Source organism: Trachemys scripta, chromosome 4 (genome assembly GCF_013100865.1).
Source record: "Trachemys scripta elegans isolate TJP31775 chromosome 4, CAS_Tse_1.0, whole genome shotgun sequence".
Lineage (NCBI taxonomy): Eukaryota > Metazoa > Chordata > Testudines > Emydidae > Trachemys > Trachemys scripta.
The window spans coordinates 70,997,445-71,016,312 of NC_048301.1; the positions used below are offsets into that span (position 1 = coordinate 70,997,445).

Here is an 18,868-nt window from a genome sequence, read left to right on the forward strand (position 1 = left end):
TGCTGAGGGTCCGGTGTGGGGGATCAATGTCAAGGGTCCGGTGCCGGGCACTGGCGCTGAGGATCCAGTGCTGGGGACCATGTTGAGGATCTGGTGTCAGGGACTGGTGTCGAGGAGGCGGTGCGGGAGACCGATGCCACTCCACCCTCGATGTCGGGGAGGGTGATTGCCACCCCGATGGTGTTGGAGAACCCCACCTGGAACCTGGTGCCAGCAAACGGTGCCATGACAAGAGAGATCAGGAGTAGTGCCACGGGGAGCGGTGCCGAGTTGGGGAGGGTGACTTCCTCATCATAGCCAGCTTGCCACTAGGCAGTGCCGGTCGTTGTGGCACCAGAGGCTTGACTCTGATTGCCGGGGGCTGAGGTGCCATCATGGCAATCAGATCCCTGGCAGCTTCAAAAGTGTCCAGGGTAGAGGGCAGCTCCAACTCTGCCACCGCCTTTCAGGAGTGTTGCTGAGTGCTGGACTCAACGGTCCCCTTAACGGGACTGAAGTTGACGGCACCGACTCCTGTGCTCTTGGCGCCGAGTACTCCTGCAAAGGACACACTGCTGCTGCCTGTCTTCAGCACAGGGGAACGACCCCTATCAGTCTTTCTGTGCTGCTTGCGCGGCAGTGGGGAGTGGGAGCAGCGCCGGGTTCTCTCCGCAGCCTGCAGTGCTGGGGAGTGCCAGTGCCGAGGGTCTCTTAGGCCAGAGTCCTTCCTTGGCGCCATGTCACATACAGAGGCCAGGGCACTCTGCACGGACACGGTTGGTGCCGGGTCCTGACGGTCCACGGCAGACTGGGGGCGAAGAGCAGACTCCATCAAGAGCTGTTTCAGACGGAAGACTCACTCTTTCTTAGTCCTGGAGTGGAATGCTTTGCAGATCCTGCACTTCTCTGTCTGGTGCGTCTTCCCCAGACACTTCAGGTACGAGTCCTGGGGGTCGCCTCTTGGCACAGGTTCCGCAGGGCTTAAACCCTATGCATGCTAAGGGAAGCACTTGCTACACAAGCAATTGCAGTTCCAATGACCATCACTGGCGGTAAGACTGAACTGAGGAGGGCCAGGTTGGCAGGGTCATATCTTCAGCGCCACTCCAGGGAGCTCCACAGCCGAACCGATGGGAGCTGCTAAGGGAAAAACTTTCCAACGACTGTACACGCAGTGCGCACACACCTAATTGGAATCAATATGAGCAATCACGCAAAGAAGAACTATGAATTCTTTCCTTGTGTGTCTAGGAGTAGATAATTCGCAATGGGGGCTGCAGGGTGCTGAGCACTTTTGAAAACCTAAATACATATTTAGGTGCTTAAGTGGGAGCTGTTGGGTGCTGACCTTTTTTGACAATCTGGACCCTATTTTTTTGAATCTTGCCTCAGTAATACTATATAGCCACATCACATCGCCAATGGATATCAATCTTTCTGTGGGTGGCAGATTGGGATGGGCTGTGAACTTCCCTCTCCTGGGCTAAAAGGTGAAATCTATCTCCACGTGCTAGAAAGGCAGCAAGTTTGTGTGGACAGGAGATCTTGGTTCAGAGATAGAGTAGACCTGGTCTAAATTTACAGACTCGTGCCAGTATAATGTCAGTTACAAGTGTGATTATTGGTGATATTTCATTATTGGCAAAAACCCTAGTGTAAATGCAGTTATACTGGCATAAAATTCTATGTCGGTACAGTTTATTTTGTTCAGAGAACTGGTATAAGCTATACCAGCAAACACACACTTTTTTTTTTTTTTTTTTTTTGCTATACCAGCACACCTTTTCTAGTGCTCTTGGAGGGGAACTTCAGTGAGGGATAGGACCTCACATAGATACAATAGAGTATGTCTGTCAGTGGTGTCTGTGTTCAGTCTGTTAGGCTACCTAGGTTCAAGCTCCATATCTGTAAAGAAGGGGTAATAAATTCCTCTTTAGCCAGGAGACTCACATCAGCTCTTGCCCTGCTCTTGTTTCCACCATGGAAATAAAGAAGGATTTGTATTTTGGTGTTACATATTGGGCCTCAGTGGTAGCACATGTAACAAAGGGTTTAAGAGAGAGACCCACGGCACCTCAGATGCAGGGAAAATGTAAAAGACCTGATGGGAACCTTGGCTCTTGGGAGTGTAGGGTAAAGTCCTCATGGCATCGGGTCTCTGAGGATAGTATACAGGGCCAACAAGCCACCTCAGCCCTGAAGAGAGTGCAAATCCTAGGGACAACATAGCTGTGGGGAGGGTATACAAGACCTGTGGGATCCTAGTGTGCAGAGAGGCCATGTCTCATCATCACAACAAAGCTCAGCAGCATAGACTGCATAAGAGCTCTTTTGTGACAAGAGTCACCAAGATAAAAGGAGGCAGCGACCTGTATGTGGTTTTGGTAGGAAGAAAAATTACCTTGTGAGCACCAGGCAAGGTTTGAGGTAAAGGGACCTCCGTGTGATGTGGCTGTAAGTTAAAACCCTTCTGTTCTGGTAGCTTGTGGTTAGAGGTGGTTTGAAGAATAAATGGGTAGAATTGGGGGTGGGGCTGCTTAAAATGTGCCTCAGCCATATACATTGGCAGGGAGAAATGTTGTTTAGAGAAGGGGTCTTTTGTAATTTGATTATGTTAAACCTCTTGTTAAGCTTTTCCAGAGGTTTATCTTCCAGTTTAGGAGTTATTCCCAAACTCTCAACAAAGCAAAGGCTGCTTTAGCCTGCTTCAAGGCAACTTCAGGAGCCTTTCCAATAGATGGAGTACACTCTGTGTGTGAGGAGCACCAAATACCATGTACCCTGTCTTAGAGTTGTGTGCACTTTGTGTGGAAATACGCTTTGGCCTTACATCCTCCAGATTATTCAAAATACCATTTCTAAGCTCATCTTCCTCTTCCATTGCTCTGATTCCATCACCCCCAATTTTGAGTACTTTTACTGGCTCTACCTCTCTCATTTGACATCAAGTTCAAACTATCTGTTCTCATCTTCAAGACTCTAAATAGTTCTGTTCATTCCCACATCTCAGCTCCTGCCACTCACCTACTCGTACCATGTGCCATTTCCACTTATTTGTAACCTCTGTATTCTTCTCCAATAAATGCCTGTCTGCTTTTTCTCACCCTTCCCTGTTGCCTTGAATGACATCACTGTTCTTGTATGCCAGGCAGCTTCCTTTTCCTTCTTAAAATCCATCCTCAAATTGACTTCTTCTGACTTTCTAATGCTGCCCTTTACCCCTAAACCAAATTAATGCAAATGCTATTTTCAAATAGATACAAATATTTAAAATTACAAACAAACAAACCTAGAACAATGTCAATGCAAAACCAAGGAACCTCTGATTACCTTAATTTGTGTAAACCTTGGCCTTCATTTACCTGCTCATCTTGCTTCTTATTTTTTCTATGTCTTGTACAATTTGAGTTTGGAAGCTTTTCAAGGCAGAGATTATGTTTTATCTGTAAAATGCCATGCACTGTATAAAAACTAAATTATATTAACGGAGACTCTGGGACCCTCCACTTTGGTTGGAGAGAGAAAAAAACCCACCTGAGTTTGTCTCTGATGGGAACAGATAGTGAGAAAGAGAAAAATCAAAATAATTCTGAGAACTTCTTTATAAACACTTTCCATGGATGTGTCTGACAGAGTGAAGCAGGGGGGGGGGGCAGTGGGATAAGCCTCTTGCATTTTAAAATTCATGGCCTGATTAAAACTATATCTATACAATAGTGTGCTATTATATTATAATCTGGAAACCCACCTGTATATATGTAGTTCCACATATATACAGTCTAATCTCATAAAATGTTCAGGGATCCGGAGAGGCTGGTGCAAACTTACATCCCTTAATAGGCATCCTTTTAGGAATGAGCAATGATGGATACACTCTTAATTCAAAGTGTACCTGAATTTATTAAACTACTTATAGACTCATTTGGGTTGGAAAGGACCTCACAAGTGACTTTGAACACTAAAATACCACAGTGATAGGCTTGGTATAAAAACACAGATTAGATAGTCATCTAGGCTGAATCACAACAGGATTGTTATTTTCCCTAACCAAAATCTAGTACTCTAAATTAGTGTTTTGCCTTAGCCTTGAACATTTCAACTGAGGGTGATTCTACCACTTCCCTGGCAGCTTGTTCCATTGCTGGACTGTTCTTAGAGTTACAGCATATTTCCTTCCGTAGCTCAAGTTTTATGACTTCTTATTCTGTTCTAATTGACAAAGTACGATAATTGACACCTATCCTCTTTCTAGCATTCCTTTGAGTACAGTGAAGCTTGTGGAACACATCCATCCTTATTAGGTAATTTCCTGTCTTAAATGACGACCCCAAAGTATCTTCTAATATACTGACTACAGTTGAATTTTGTCATTAGTAGAAGGCCACCTGAATTAAGCACCACTTTTAACTTTTTTTTACCTTCCAGTGGGTGCTTAAGATGTGTTTCACTGTACTAACAGTCAGTTAGCATGTCTTCCCTATACATGATGTCCAGATAGCCACGACTACTTTAGTTCAGTTTATCATCTGTTATAACCACAGTCCAACCAGTTATCCATATTCAAGATTTGTGTATTTCATTGACTTCACATTTGTTTGTAATCTTATTTTATTGATTTCTGATCATTTTTACATTTTATGATCAACAATGTGCTTTATTTTAATCCTAGTCTTTCAAGTACTTTTGATCCCTTCACAGATATGCATCATCAATAAATTTGATTAGTGAACTCCCCTCTACAAGCTACAAGTCACGAATGAAAATATAAATAGGACTGGACCCAGAATGGATCTCTGTAGGATCCTACTTGACAATGAACCATTAATCAGGACTCTACATTTGATTTTAGCTAATTTTGTATCTCTTTTAGAGTACTTACATCTAATCTATATTTCTGTAGTTTTCCTTTTTTTCTTACTAACATCAAGGTCTACCCAGCTGCTGCATTCCCTTTACCCACTAAGCTTGCTACCTATCAGAGATGAAGGTGGTCTTTTATGTGAACTGTTTCACAGCTTGTTTTCCTCAAGGTAAACTACAAGATTTTTTGGTGCCAGCAAAATAGGAATGTGATGCTTAGGTACCAGTCAGTACGGAAGAAAGTCAATCTAGGACATCAAGAGTTAACCTCCCATCATGTCCCAGCCACAGCCCATTGCTAATATGGTTTGTTTGTTGGGTTCTTCAGGGCTGGGAAGGAGAGGAACTTGTGACCGGCCTTTGGTTTTACCAGTGTAAGAGGGAGGAAGTTTGCACTTTAGCTGAAATTCCCCCACACATAGTCCCAGGTGAGCGGTGAGCATGCTCCTGTCAAAAGCAGAACCTGTGGCACAGGGCATAGAATGAAGGGGAACAATCCAAACAACCACAATTCATTTTTCCAAAATAAGAACAACTAATTGCAAGATGAGGAGGCATTTTGCAGAGCTAGAGAGAATGTCAGCTCTACACAGGCTGCAAGGCCTCACCCCCACACCCTGCTCCATGCCTCCTCGTTTTCCTGTCAGCACCAGGCACAATGATAGGACACATATTTCCAGTGCAGACACATATAAGTAAAACAGCAGGACAGAGAGAGGGAGGAATGATGTATGGGAAGAAGGGCTGGTGCAGTCTGCTCAGGAAAATGTTAGGATCTGAATCTTCAGATTCTTTACACAAAGGGACAGGTACACCCCCCCTCGCTGAGTTTCAGAGCCCGGGCTCCAACCTCAGCCTGAACATCTACACTGCTATTTTTAGCCTTGTAGCATGAGTGAGTTGACCTGGGTTCTGAAACTTGCTGCCACAAGTCTTTTTTTGCAATGTAGACGTACCCAAAAAGGGACACTTTTCCACTCCCCACTGTTGCTTTCCCTTTCCACAGTCCAATAAGTTCAGAGACCTCAAGGAAACATATGAAGGGTCTTAAACACTTTCAATGAATCATTTAACTCCATATTAGAAGCAATTATTAAGCCGTGTCCATGGGTTCTCTTCAGCCTTTTGAATGAACTTAAGACTATATCTTTGAGTATGCATTGCTCCCAGAAAGGGATATCATGGACACTGAGATATGTTGCTGCATCACTCCAACACACGGCTACAATTGATGCAGGTTCTTGTAACTGTATTACCATCATAGGCAGCATCACTAACTCAGGTCTGTGTTACTGCATTAAACCAGAGAGCTATAACATCTCTGTGCTTCAACTCTACTTGTATGAAGCATTCTATTCTCTCACTGTCAATAAAAAACACTGCACCAGTATGCTTGTTTACTGGTGGGGCCTGCGCTGTTGGTTATGTAGTAAGCACCTGCCTATGGCAGATCTGGCTGGTGACAGACTTCCTGTTTCAGCACTACAACTCCTTGAAATGAGATTTATGCAAACTGGGTTTGAGGCTGATGTGATGTCACACTGAGCTGATACAGCCCAGGGACTATCTCCCTTCTACAGACATTTGATAAAATCAGGAACTTCAGATAAGTCTAGGGAAGGTTCTCACCTCAGAACCTATTACAGAAAAGTATGAAAGCTAATTAGGGCCCTTCTCCTATCCTGAGATCCATTACAACAAGGGGACTTCAAGGAGTCCAAAGATCTCACTTTTGTTGTGTTGTGTTTTTTTGCTTTTTTTTTAATGCAACTTTTAAAGTCAGTTATTCTGGATGTTTGAAAATTGAAATTAGAAAATTCACTAAGAAGTTGGCTGAATGTTGCAAGCTTGCAAAATGGAAGGATTTCCCCTCATTTCCCCTGTGAGTATATGGGGTTAATTCCAAATATGGCTCATTGGGTTCAGCAACAAAAGACAAAGCAAATTAGGATTTACTATTTGAGAATGCCTCTTTTTGTCTGTGTTTGTAATGCCTGAAAGTTGGGCTCAGGTCAATGTATAAAGCTAGTGACAAGTTTTCTAATGAATGGAAAGTTAATGTTTGCTCTCTGAACTTGTATAGTTTCTGAGTATTTTTATATTTTATGGATCTAACGCATTAGTTCTCAAAAGTTGGCTTTGTGGTATAAAAGCTGGGTTTTGTTTGAGGTTGTAATTATTTATAATCTGTATATTTAAACATAATTTTATGTATTTAAAGTATCTGCCAGTCTGTGAGATAAAAGCGACCAAGTGCTGGTTTTATATTTTGGAAACTCCACGGCTGCTTGCTATTTGCAAGGGACAAGATTCTAGTCTCTGGATTCAGTTTCTATAGATTTTGAGATTTTTATCTTAAATATGAGTGAAATTTGTGTCTTTGAAATAATCCTAAATCTCCCCTACTTCACTCCACCCATCTGTGTATAATGGGGTTGAAAACTTTCCTTTTTTGGACTATAAAAAGTCAGCTAGAACGTTCAAGATAAAACCTTAACTAAATCTCTACATTTTTTTCCAGAGACACAAACTTTCCTTTTTATAAGTGATCGTTGGACTTTTCTGTCCCTTTTGCCTTTGAAGCTTTGTTACACTGTTAACTCTTATTTTAAAGCAATTAACTTGGGGGTTATTGTTTATTAAGAAAGTTGTTTCACCAGCCTGCTGTTCAGAATTTGTAATGGGGAGTTTCTGAATTAGAATGGGTGGGTGATGGCCCTGGGTACACTTGTTAACTCTATATAAATTCCAGAGAAGTCAAATGAGGGGATTTTATTTGGCACATGCTTTACTTACAGGCCATGTGTGCTCAGTTAGGAGACGATACAGCCCCAGGGACACTTTGGCAAAATTTGTAGCAGGTTTTCTCTTTGCCATCTCCCATCGCCCTACCCATCCTCCAAAAAGATACCCCTTTTAATGCTTTCAGTTGTTGGCATCCATGATGGTAGCAAAATGTATGTGTGACTGCAACACGATCTCCCTCTTCACACACTATTGCAACATTTCTCAGACTAAGACCATGGGATCCATATCTTATTAACTAACTAACTAAGCCATAGTTTATTAAGAAAGTTGTTTCACCAACCTGCTGTTCAGAAACACCAGATTTGTAATGTGGCGTCTCTGAAGTGGAATGGGTGGGTGATGAGCCTAGGTACACTTGTTAACTCTATATAAGTTCCAGAGAAGTCAAATGAGGGGATTTTATTTGGCACATGCTTTACTTACAGGCCATGTATACTCAGTTAGGAAACAGTACAGCCCCAAGGACACTTTGGCAAAATTTGTAGCAGGTCTTTTCTTTGCCATCTCCCATCGCCCTACCTATCCTCCAAAATTATACCCCTCAATTTCTTTTAATTGTTGGCATCAATGTTGCTAGCAAAATATGTGTGACTGTAGCAGGATCTCTCTCTTCACACAGTATTGCAATATTTCTCAGACTGGAGACCATGGAATCCAAAAGTTGCCCCACGGGTGGAAGGAGCATGCAAAATTATTAGTGTCCCATGTTGCCTACATCAGTCCAGTCAGTCTGTCTGTGAATCTGTCAGGATCATAATTTGAAAAGGATTTGAGTGAATTGAATGAATATTGAGATTTCCACTGTTCTCCATAAATGACTCTCTGGGCTTGTTTTGAGGTCATGCCACAATTCTGAATTCTCTGACAAGCATTACTACAAAAACTGACCCAATCTTCCCTTGGAGTCTTGAGGGAAAAGAGAGAGAAGGGGTTTCCTGACTGCTCTAAGGGTCTCATTCACCTATAACACTCTTTCTGAGGAGTCTCTCTTCTACTCTCAAATTCCAGGGTGTGGAGTGAGTGAAAATCCAACACCATCTGCCCATTATTATAACCTTTGTTAATCCATTCAGATTGGAGTTCTAGCTACAATCTGTTCAGAGAAGAGACTATTTATAGTGGAAATAGAATCACATCTTATTGAAGCACCTGACAGAACAAATATTTTTTCTGATTTATGTGATTAAAAATATTCAAAAATAGATTACTTTGTATTTTCCACAATTTTTATATTTTGTTTTGAATTTAGGTGCTTTGCGTGCCAGCAATTTGAGCACACACAGTTTCACTGTAAGTGGCTGGCCCACTGGGACTCTTTAGGGGACAGACATTAGCTGTTTATAGAGACAGTGTTTCTGTGAAGTGACACTTCCCTCTTCTGTCCCTCCCCTTTCAGTTTAGGGTGTGTCTGTAACTGCCTTCCTCCTGATTCTGCTAGAGAACCATTAGGCTTGGTTTGGAAAGTGATGGTTGAATATGGTTTAAAAGTCACAGTTTCTTTCTTTGGAGGTTAAACAATTAATGTGGAAGACGCAGTGGGAAGAATCCTATAAACTGGGACAAATGTCCTCTCTAGTGCACTTCTGGATCTAATCACTTTAACACCAAGGCAGAAAGGTCTACAATGTAAACCTCTGTCTCGTGCTGCCCTGAGATGCCTGAGAATTTCTAAGGAGCTGCCTGTAGAACCAACAGCTTTGGTGTGAAATTTTGTGTGTGAGAGAGCACACACATATACAGCACGTCCAGCACACCTGCATTTCCTGTGTGGGCCACTGAGTCTTTGGAGTTAACATGATTTCCCCATCCTTTCTAAAAAAGAGTTTTGTAAATTTTTCCAAGGAAATAAGGTTGCGTTTGTCCATAAACCAGTGTCAGCTGCACATCACGGGGAGCTGTGTTGGGTATTTCTGAATCACACACAAGGGAGAAAAAAAACAAAACAAAAACTCAAACAGAATTCAGTAAATGTACAATTTGATTGAACCATATTCACACACCAAGGGGGAAAAAAACAAAAACCCAAACAGAATTCAGTAAATGTACAATCTGATTGAACCATATGACAAAATCTTAGAGAAAAATATTCAGACTATTACTTGGAATTCAGTTGGAACGCTTGCAGCTCTTCTCAACTTCTGTCATTTACATTGTCCAAATAGCTTTGTAGCTCGTTTCTTACTGCAGTAATTTTATCTAGGTTTGCTAAACCAAAGGGAAGGTGGGGCAATTCTCCCTTTAATTTCAATGACATATTTGATTTGTGTGTTTGCTGAACACTTGCTTGAGGTCTTGGATAACATACTGTAGCTCAGGGCATGTAGGAAAGGAGACCAGCTTCAAAGCACAATCAGTTCCTAGCAAAACTTCCTGTCACCCTTCCTCAGAGGGCATGGAATCATCATAATATACATCAACTAAAATCTCTAAAAAGTAAAATATGCTGCTCTTTTGTTTCCTGTCTGGAAAAAGGTTTCAGATCAATTTGTATCACAGAAGTAATAATGGCTTAAATTACCTGGTAAAATGTGTGCCTGGTTGGGGGGCTCCAGAAGAGGGCAGGCTAGCCCAAAGTGCATGGTGTGGGGAGGCCAAGAGACCTCAGGAGCACATGCTGGTGTCAATGGGAGAAGGGGCTCAGGGAAAGCTCTTCTCTCTTCCTGATGATAGACAAAAATATAAGTTTAATGAAACCTAAAGCAGAAACTAAACAGTGATTTAAGGAGGGACTTTGAGATGAATTCTATGAAGGATTGATAAAACATTCAGTCTTACTATGACAGAGTTCATCGAGGAAAAGGAGAGAGAAAATAGAAATTGTCCATCAATTTATTATCGATCTTCACATATCATTCATCCCACCCATACAGCTGAGAGAATCTACTTAGATACACTGGTGATAGGAAGTTCCATTTTAAGGTCCTTGTGAGGAGCAGACTGGCATGGGATGCAAGAATTAATATGATATTTTTCCTTTGTCCAAGGGAGCAGTGACCAGAAAGGCCAATAAACCACAAGGCAGAGAATCTTAGGCCAAATTTTTCAAAATAGGGTGTCTAAAATCTAGGCATCTAAATTCATAAATAAATAAACCTAAATAAAAGAAGCCTGATTTTTAGAGGCACTGAGCACCCACAGCTCCCACTGAAGACAGTTAGATTTGAGAATGATAATCAAGTTTGAGAGACTACTGGCTGGTAAAAATTATACTGAAACGGGGGAATATGGAAAATTTGCTACTTGATATTTTCTTTCTGGAACTGACCTCTTCTCCCATCAGACATTTGCCCTGTGCCTTTCTTCCTGTAAATACTGATGGCAGAACACACCTCATGTGACTTTGGAGTTCTCTTGTGTGGGAGGACTTGGGGGAAGAGGTCAGTCCCAGAACAGAAGTAATCATGTAAAACTTTTTCTCTGTGTCCTCACCTCACTCCCAAATTTGGGGAATCACAAGTAGTAAGGAAAAAATATTAGGGAAGGAGAAGCAAGGAGGAAAGAAGAAAGTTCTCTCCCTTATCTAAAACTGGTAGTATTTATCTATTTTGGGACCACTGCTTGGCCTTCCTGCCAAGGGATGCATCTTCAGAGATATGAATGTGAAGTTGGTTATGCTTTATAAAACTTTTTACGGATGACAGGTGGCAGCTTTACAGATTTCCTCTGTGGTGGCTGAGGCCCTTTCTGTACAGGATGCTGCTGTGGAATGTGTTGAGTGAACCTTTCTGGAACTTGTTTATGTGTGGCTGAATATGTTTTAACGATACAGCACTTGATCCATCTAGCTATGGAGGATTGGGATGCTTTCAGACTCAGGTATTTGGGGTGAAAGGAATACATAGATGTTTTCCTGAAATGTTCCTGTATTACAAAGACTAATATTTTAACTGCACTTTGCATAACTAGCACATGCAATTCTTTTTCTTTTGTGTGTTGAAGTTTCTGTCAAAAAAAGTAAGAATTATTTCTTATGAGTTATGAGTGGGGGGAGAGTCACTGGTGGTTACAAATGACTAAGAAGAAGCACTAAGGCTCATGTCTTCTAAGAGGAGAGATTTCAGAAATTCTTACTGACATGACCTGTATCCAGGCTGCATGTATATGGAAACAAAATACAGTGAGTTAAGTTGGAGAGACAGTGGAAGCTAGAACATCAGTTCAGAACATTATCAAGCTGGTCAGACTCTTGAGCTTTAATACAGACCAGACTCCTGTTTTTTTCCCCACTATGAAGAAAATTGAGTACGACACTCAGCACTTTTTCTCTTGAGGGATCGTTATCATCATTAGCTGTTGGAGGTGTGAGAAATCAGGATTACTTGATGTTTCTGATCACTTGTAATTGGAGAGGGCATGAAGAAAGGATGTGGAGGAGAAACCAGGAGGACCAAAGAGTATCCATGCTGTACTCTGTCCTGTACCCACCTATCTGAAATCTGAGAAGTGGTATATACTGCCCTGTAGGCCTATTTCTGGATGGACACAGGTTCTGTTGCAGTCATACTGACCTGGAAGGAGGGGTTGGACTCATTGTGATCTGGGCTTCCCTTCAGTGTTTTGGGACTAGGTCTTAACCCTCAAATAAGAGGAGTCCCTTTTCTGGTACCTCTTGTTTGTGGGTACAAGTGAATACAGCTTCTGTCCTGTGTGAGAGCTTTCTGTCCTTCTTGGACTTTTGCTTGTCCTGGTTGTTAGCTACCACTTTATCAAGCTTTTCCTGAACAGCTGTACCTGAGAATTTTGAGGCATAGAAGATTTGCTTTGAATAAATTATCCATTGGCCAACAAGTTAGTTCTATGGATTCTCTAAGGCCATGACAGCAATCTGTCTGCCTCTTTAGTATTGTTTTTAATTGAGTTGTGGCTTTTTAGGTCATCCCATCAGAACATTCTAACAGGTGGTGCTAACAAAGTCATGGTGCCAGTGAGGCTTTGAAGGACACTAAAAAAGCTTCAAAGTCCCTTCCAAGGTTCACTTCTATCTTTCTATCTTCTTTATCCTTTGGGAAGAAATCCCCCTCTATAGAATTGCCACATCCTTTTCCAGAAGTGCTGCCACTGCTGCATTGATCTTGGAGAAAAAAAGTCTTTGGGTTCTAGGACCCTGTAGCATTTCAGTGCTTACCCTTTCCCCTTTGTTGTGAGTTTCACGCTCCACCCTACTGCCATCTTTGAAGGAGTAATCAATGAGGAAAGGCAAATTCTGTTTTAATTTTCAATGGGAAATACTTCTCCCATGTGTTAGCCTGCTCATCTTCTTGTTCTGGCAGAATCTTAATGGCAACCATCACCTTACTCCCCATGTTTTCAAACAAATCTGGGGGGAGGGTGGGAGAGAGAACCTCTCCTGCTTCTCTAGCTTGGTTTTATCATACTCCAAAGCTAAGAGTACCCCCTTCTTCAGCGGAGGAAATACATCTAATGGCAGGAGATGAGGATCTGGAATACTTTCTGATTTTTTCCTGTTTTTTGGCCTTTTGGTGTTTCTTTTGAGGTGGTGGTCATCAGTCCTTTGAGCAGTCGCTTCCTTTTGGGCTGATGTTCCCTTTTGTATCTTAATCATCTTGGGCGGGAGGGAGCTCCTAAGCCACAGTACACATCATCAGATACATAATTAGAGAGGAGAAAGCACAGAGGGTCAGCCCTAGGACTCCAGAGCTTCTTTTTGGCAATAACGAGAGTCAGAAAAGATACCAGACTCTTTCCCAAGTGACTCAATTACCTACTTAAAAACCTGGGCTGCGACCCTGAAACTTTTCCCTTGGATTGAATTGGATTGGGGGTAGGTGAGTTTGGGGAGATTTTTTAATTTAATTCTGAAGAGTGTACAATCAGCGAAGACAGTCAGTTCCAGGAATACTTGGCTGTTTGGGGAGGGATGCATAGGCCCTACCAAGTCAAGTCTAGATGCTAAGTCCCTTTCCCTAGTCATAGCAAGGGGTGCATAGGCTGGGAGGAATTATGGCAGACATCCTCCTTTGTAGCTCCTGAGAAGGCCTCCTTGTGCTGTTTGGATTCCTCTGCCATGACGAGGGAGGGGAAAACAAACAAGGGAAGGAGCATGGCAGGGGTTCCCATTTGGGGACCAAAACCCCTAAAATTTCAGTCACTTAAGGGAGAGAGGACAGAATGGGGGGAAGGATTTTGATTACTGTCACTCCAAATTTTGATTTAAAAACTAGGATTGCAATAAAAAGTGGGATCACTCAGCAGCCACTCTGCAGTGTTAAAGGCAGAGAATCTAGCAGAAGGGATGTGGACGAGTCTGAAAAGCCTGTGGCATTTTCACAAAGAAGTGTAGCACATATCTCAGGCTGGGGGAGAGGTCAGAATATGGAAGCAAGATATTAATTGGAATGATGTTTTAAAAATATGTGTCATCTAATTTATTAAATTATTTTCAATATTTGTGTTGCTCTTGAACATTAATTAAACAAAACATCTCAGGATAAGAAAAAATTATAGAAATGTTTATATTTATCTCCAAACTGTAATTTCCTCTCGCAGCAAAGTCTGAGAGACTATTCATTGTACTTGACATTGTAAGAATTTCCTGTTTCTCCAGAAAGAAAGTACTACAACAAAGTTATTTGGACAAAAGTTTAACGAAGTCCACTGCATAATACTGCACTGTTGTTGCTTTTCTTGAGCTTGGAAATGGGAACTGCTTGTGATGTCAGCAGTGGTCTAGACTCCAGGGATCTATTAGATAGTGCTGGGAATGGGAACCACCAAAAGAGAGAAAGATTAATTTTTTTTTAGTCTGGTGAAACAATTGAGTTATGCATAACTAATATTAAACACCACCAAATTTATTTAAAAATACCTTACTCCATTACATGATATACACGCTGTAGTGTCCAGTGTTTGGGATTTTCCAGAGGACTGAAACACTTCAAGGAGAACAATACAAATGCTTACAGCACCAGTGAACTTTTCTGAACACTGGTCCTGGACAAGTGATCAGAAATGAAGTGTTTCAATCTTGTAGTCCCAGCATGACCACTCACCTATATCCACACACTAGCAGTCACAAACCTCAGCACCATTCACATAGACCACCCACAAGCACCCAGAGCCAGCATTTAAGGCAGAGGTCTGCCGGCACTGGTGATGGGGAGGAGGGAAGAGAGTGGGTATCTGCCAGTACTAGGGAGGAGGCATGCATGCTGTCATCTGTGCTGGTAGCATAGCATCATGGCCTGTGCTTGGTTTCCAAGAGCACAAGAGCACACCTTTCCTACAGCATTATACAAGTCCTTGAATTATTTTTCTTTCCAACTGCTAGCCAAAGGACTATGTAGGATGAATGGGATCTCCTTGTCTACGGCAATGATAGCAGCAAACTCATTTCCCATTGGCTCCCAGGAAGTGAACTTCCTTTATTGCAGGCCGCTTTTTGGTTTCTATTTTTTCCTCATTCCCTGCTAGTAAAATAAGAACTTTTGAAGACCCTCCTCTCCCCATCCCCTCCTTGACAGATAGTGTCTTGGCATCCCCCTTCCCCTCCTGTGCCTAACTGATCTAAATAATTGTGAGAGAGTTTTGTCCAGGCTCTCAGGCCTAACCATTCCTCCTCTCTCTGCAGCCCTCAGAAGACGTGGTATCCTATGAGTCAGACCTCTACCGTCAGCCCCATGATTATTACCAATATCTCAACAGTGATGGAGAGAGTCACGGTGGTAAGTTTGAAAAAAATCTCCCTGAAGCATGCTACATCTTAGGATCCTGGAGAAGAGAGATTTAGGGCATTCAGGGAGGAAGCAAAGATGCCATTTATGGTACATGGAGTAAATACATGTATTTTGGAATTAGTAACAATATTTATTCATCCAACACAATCTCTCAATCCAAATCAAACTCATTCACCTAGTTTCAGAATGCTCAAGGGACATGGATTTGTTCTACCCTACTTCTCTGACTCACTTCCATCTCTACCTCTCCTCTGACTTCAATTCTAACTATTCAGTTTTCTTCTTCAATCTCAAATGTATTTCTCCGAGCTCTTGACCACCTTCAATCCCACATAACCTACTCTTCTATCTTGACCTTTCCGGGTTGCTGTCCCACCTACCTGAAACTTTCACCCTCCCCCAGACCCTGAGAATATGCCTCTCTTTAAATCTGTTTATACCTGCTTTTTCTCATCATCTTACAACTGATTGTATGTAAACTGGTTTACTTTGAAACACATGTTAATCTGTTGTTTCAGTTTATACATGTGATATCCAATTAATGTTGAATTAGAGCTGTGGTGTACCTGGAGCTTGGAGGGCCTGTTGGTGTTTTGGCTAGGATTTAATTTGGTGGATTCCTATATTTTAAAAATCCTATTAGAATTAAATCTGGGCTTTGCTCTGGTGGATGTAAGATCTCATTAGTGTTTGAGCTGAGCCAAGTCTGGACTCTTTTGACATCATTAATGTGATAAATGCAGGAAACTGTTCAGTCTGTATCATCTGAAAGTGTAACCATTTTCCTAGTTGCCGTGAACACTAACTGAGCACATCTCTGCTGATCCTGCATTATTATATGAAACAAACCACAATTAATAATTAATAAAAATATTTCCTTTTTGATAGTTAATTTTTGAAGTATTTTCAAATGTTCTAGGGGCACTGAGCTCAGTACTCACGCTGAAGTGAGACCACCCCTCACTGAGTGATCCACATCTCCTTCTGCAGCACAACATCCAACCAGCACCATGCTGGGACATCAGTCAGTATTGACTCAAATTGAAAAGCATCCGCTACTGTACCATTCAAAGCAGTTCCTCAGATTTCCCTGGAAGGTTCCCATCCATGTAGTAATCAGGGCCATCCCTGCTTAGTTTAAGAGATCTAACAAATTCACAACATAATGTACTATAGCTAATAAGAGAGATGGCACAGGACAGCAAGTTTCTGAAGAGGCTTGTCTCACACCTGGGATGTTTAATTTAAAAAAAACCAAACTACCTAAATCTGCTCTTGACATTGCATTCACAGACCAGATATGAAATTTCTAATTGCACACTAAATAAGGGAAAGAGTAAGGGAGTAATCCTATTTTGACCCAACTACCACTGTAGCTTTTGTGAAGGCATATTGGTCAAAATAGTCAAATTTGAATGCCTAAAGAAAGGCACTTAAATCTAGAGATGCATATTCAGGTGTTTTATTTTATACACCCAAATTTGAAAACATTGACTTTAACTGCTCTGTGCCTCAGTTTCCACATCTGCAAAATGGGGATTATACTCATCTAACAGATTGGTTGTGACAGTTAAGTAGTTAATATTTTAAAAGTCCTAACACTCACCAGAATGCATTTACGTGTGTATGCGCACACACTGCCCCCGCCATGCATCCACTCCTTCCAACCTCGGCCCCAATTCTGCATATCACTTAAGCACATCTTTAATAATGTGCTAAAGTCCCACTGAAAATCAACAAGATTTAAGTACATACTAAGTGCTTTGCTGAATCAGGGCCCTAAGGACAACCAGGCCCCCAGTTTATATGGACATTTGCCCCTTGCTAACCTTTTCTAAGGCTTGGTCTACACTACCCCCCTAATTCGAACTAAGGTACGCAACTTCAGCTACGTGAATAACGTAGCTGAAGTTCGAAGTACCTTAGTTCGAATTAGTTCGAACTTACCTTGGTCCACACGCGGCAGGCAGGCTCCCCCGTCGACTCCGCGGTACTCCTCTCGGCGAGCTGGAGTACCGCAGTCGACGGCGAGCACTTCCGGGTTCGACTTATCACGTCCAGACTAGACGCGATAAGTCGAACCCAGAAGTTCGATTTCCAGCCGTCGAACTACCGGGTAAGTGTAGCCAAGGCCTTAATGTTAGCAACAATGCAAAATCTCCAACACACACATACAGCTGGGTTTCAGTTCTCCTACTAGAGGTGGTTAGGCGGGAACAATACCTCACAATCCCAACACACATTTCACATAAATTATTGTTTATTTGTATTATGGTAGCACCGGCAATTTGCCGCACATTGTCCAAACATATAGTAAGTCACAGTCCCTCCCCTGAATTTCTCATTATCTAGGAGAACAAGCAAGAAATAAGAAGTAAAGGAGAGAAATAAACCATACAAGTCAACTCTTTTGCTGTTTCCTATAAATATCAGCCATCCCCAAGTTGGCTAATTTCTTGTAGGCATTACAGTAGCAATGAGACTTGAGGAGGGATATAAAAGAGCACAGGAAAGAGACTTTACAAGCTATTTTAAGGGGTGTGTTCTTTGTGTAAGGAGTGGTGTGGAGGAAAGTGCAAAGACGGTTGTAGGATAAATGGACAAACAATGAGTCAGGGCTGGTGGTGGTATCAATGTAGTAAAAGGGGTGTCAACATGATAAAATACAATAACAGATTAGTAGCGAGGGGCAGAGTGTGAAGGGTTCATTACGCTTAAGATGTATTCCAAAAATATATCACAAGGCTTTTTCAAAAATCCTCAGGACAGCCCTGGTGTGATTATGGTGAGCAGCAGACCTCTAAAATTGGGGCTATAGCAAAATAATTATTAATTATTTTTACTAATACTTTAGTAAGCCAGTAAGTATTAAATATCAGAGGAGTAGCCGTGTTAGTCTGTATCCACAAAAACAACGAGGACTCCAGTGGCACCTTAAAGATTAACAGATTTATTTGGGAAGTGGGTTTTTTTACCCACGAAAGCTTATGCCCAAATAAATCTGTTAGTCTTTAAGGTGCCACCGGACTCCTCGTTGTTCCAGTAAGTATTGTGTAGCACATTTTGTAAGACCAATGCAGTCTTAGGGTATGTCTACATTTCGAGCTGGGGGTGTGATGCCCAGCTCAAGGAGACACACACTAGTTCTCATTGAGCTAGCATGCTAAAAAGAGAGCATAACCATGGTGGCACAAACTGCGGGATGGGCTAGCTGCCCCAAGTATATGCCTAGGATCTTGGATGGGTATGTATTAGGGATCGCTAGCCTGTCCTGTTGCTCACACCACTTTGGCTACACTATTTTTAGTGCATTAGCTCAATGAGAGCTAGCATGGGTATGCCTCCTCAAGCTGGGAATCATCCTCTCCAGCTCGAAGTGCTGACATATCCTTTAAAATACAAGACTTCAATGTAGGAGACTTCATTGTAACTCTGTGATTAAATTGTTGCTGAGCAGAGGGGAGACCACCAAGTTTGTGTGAGAGAGTTAAAGTGTTGTCCATGCTCATAATTTCATATTTTATCCC

At 42.0% G+C, this 18,868-nt stretch overlaps 1 protein-coding gene across 1 annotated transcript in view; it reads left to right on the forward strand.

Moving 5' to 3' along the window:
- The first annotated feature begins 6,391 nt into the window (after positions 1-6,391).
- The window catches only part of SPI1 (Spi-1 proto-oncogene), a 30,809-nt gene continuing 18,332 nt past the window's right edge, over positions 6,392-18,868 (forward strand). Inside the window, exons 1-2 of the mRNA XM_034769673.1 lie at positions 6,392-6,721; positions 15,236-15,329. Coding sequence (XP_034625564.1) covers positions 6,677-6,721; positions 15,236-15,329 — 139 coding nt within the window. The 5' untranslated portion in view covers positions 6,392-6,676. The remainder of the gene's footprint in view (positions 6,722-15,235; positions 15,330-18,868) is intronic.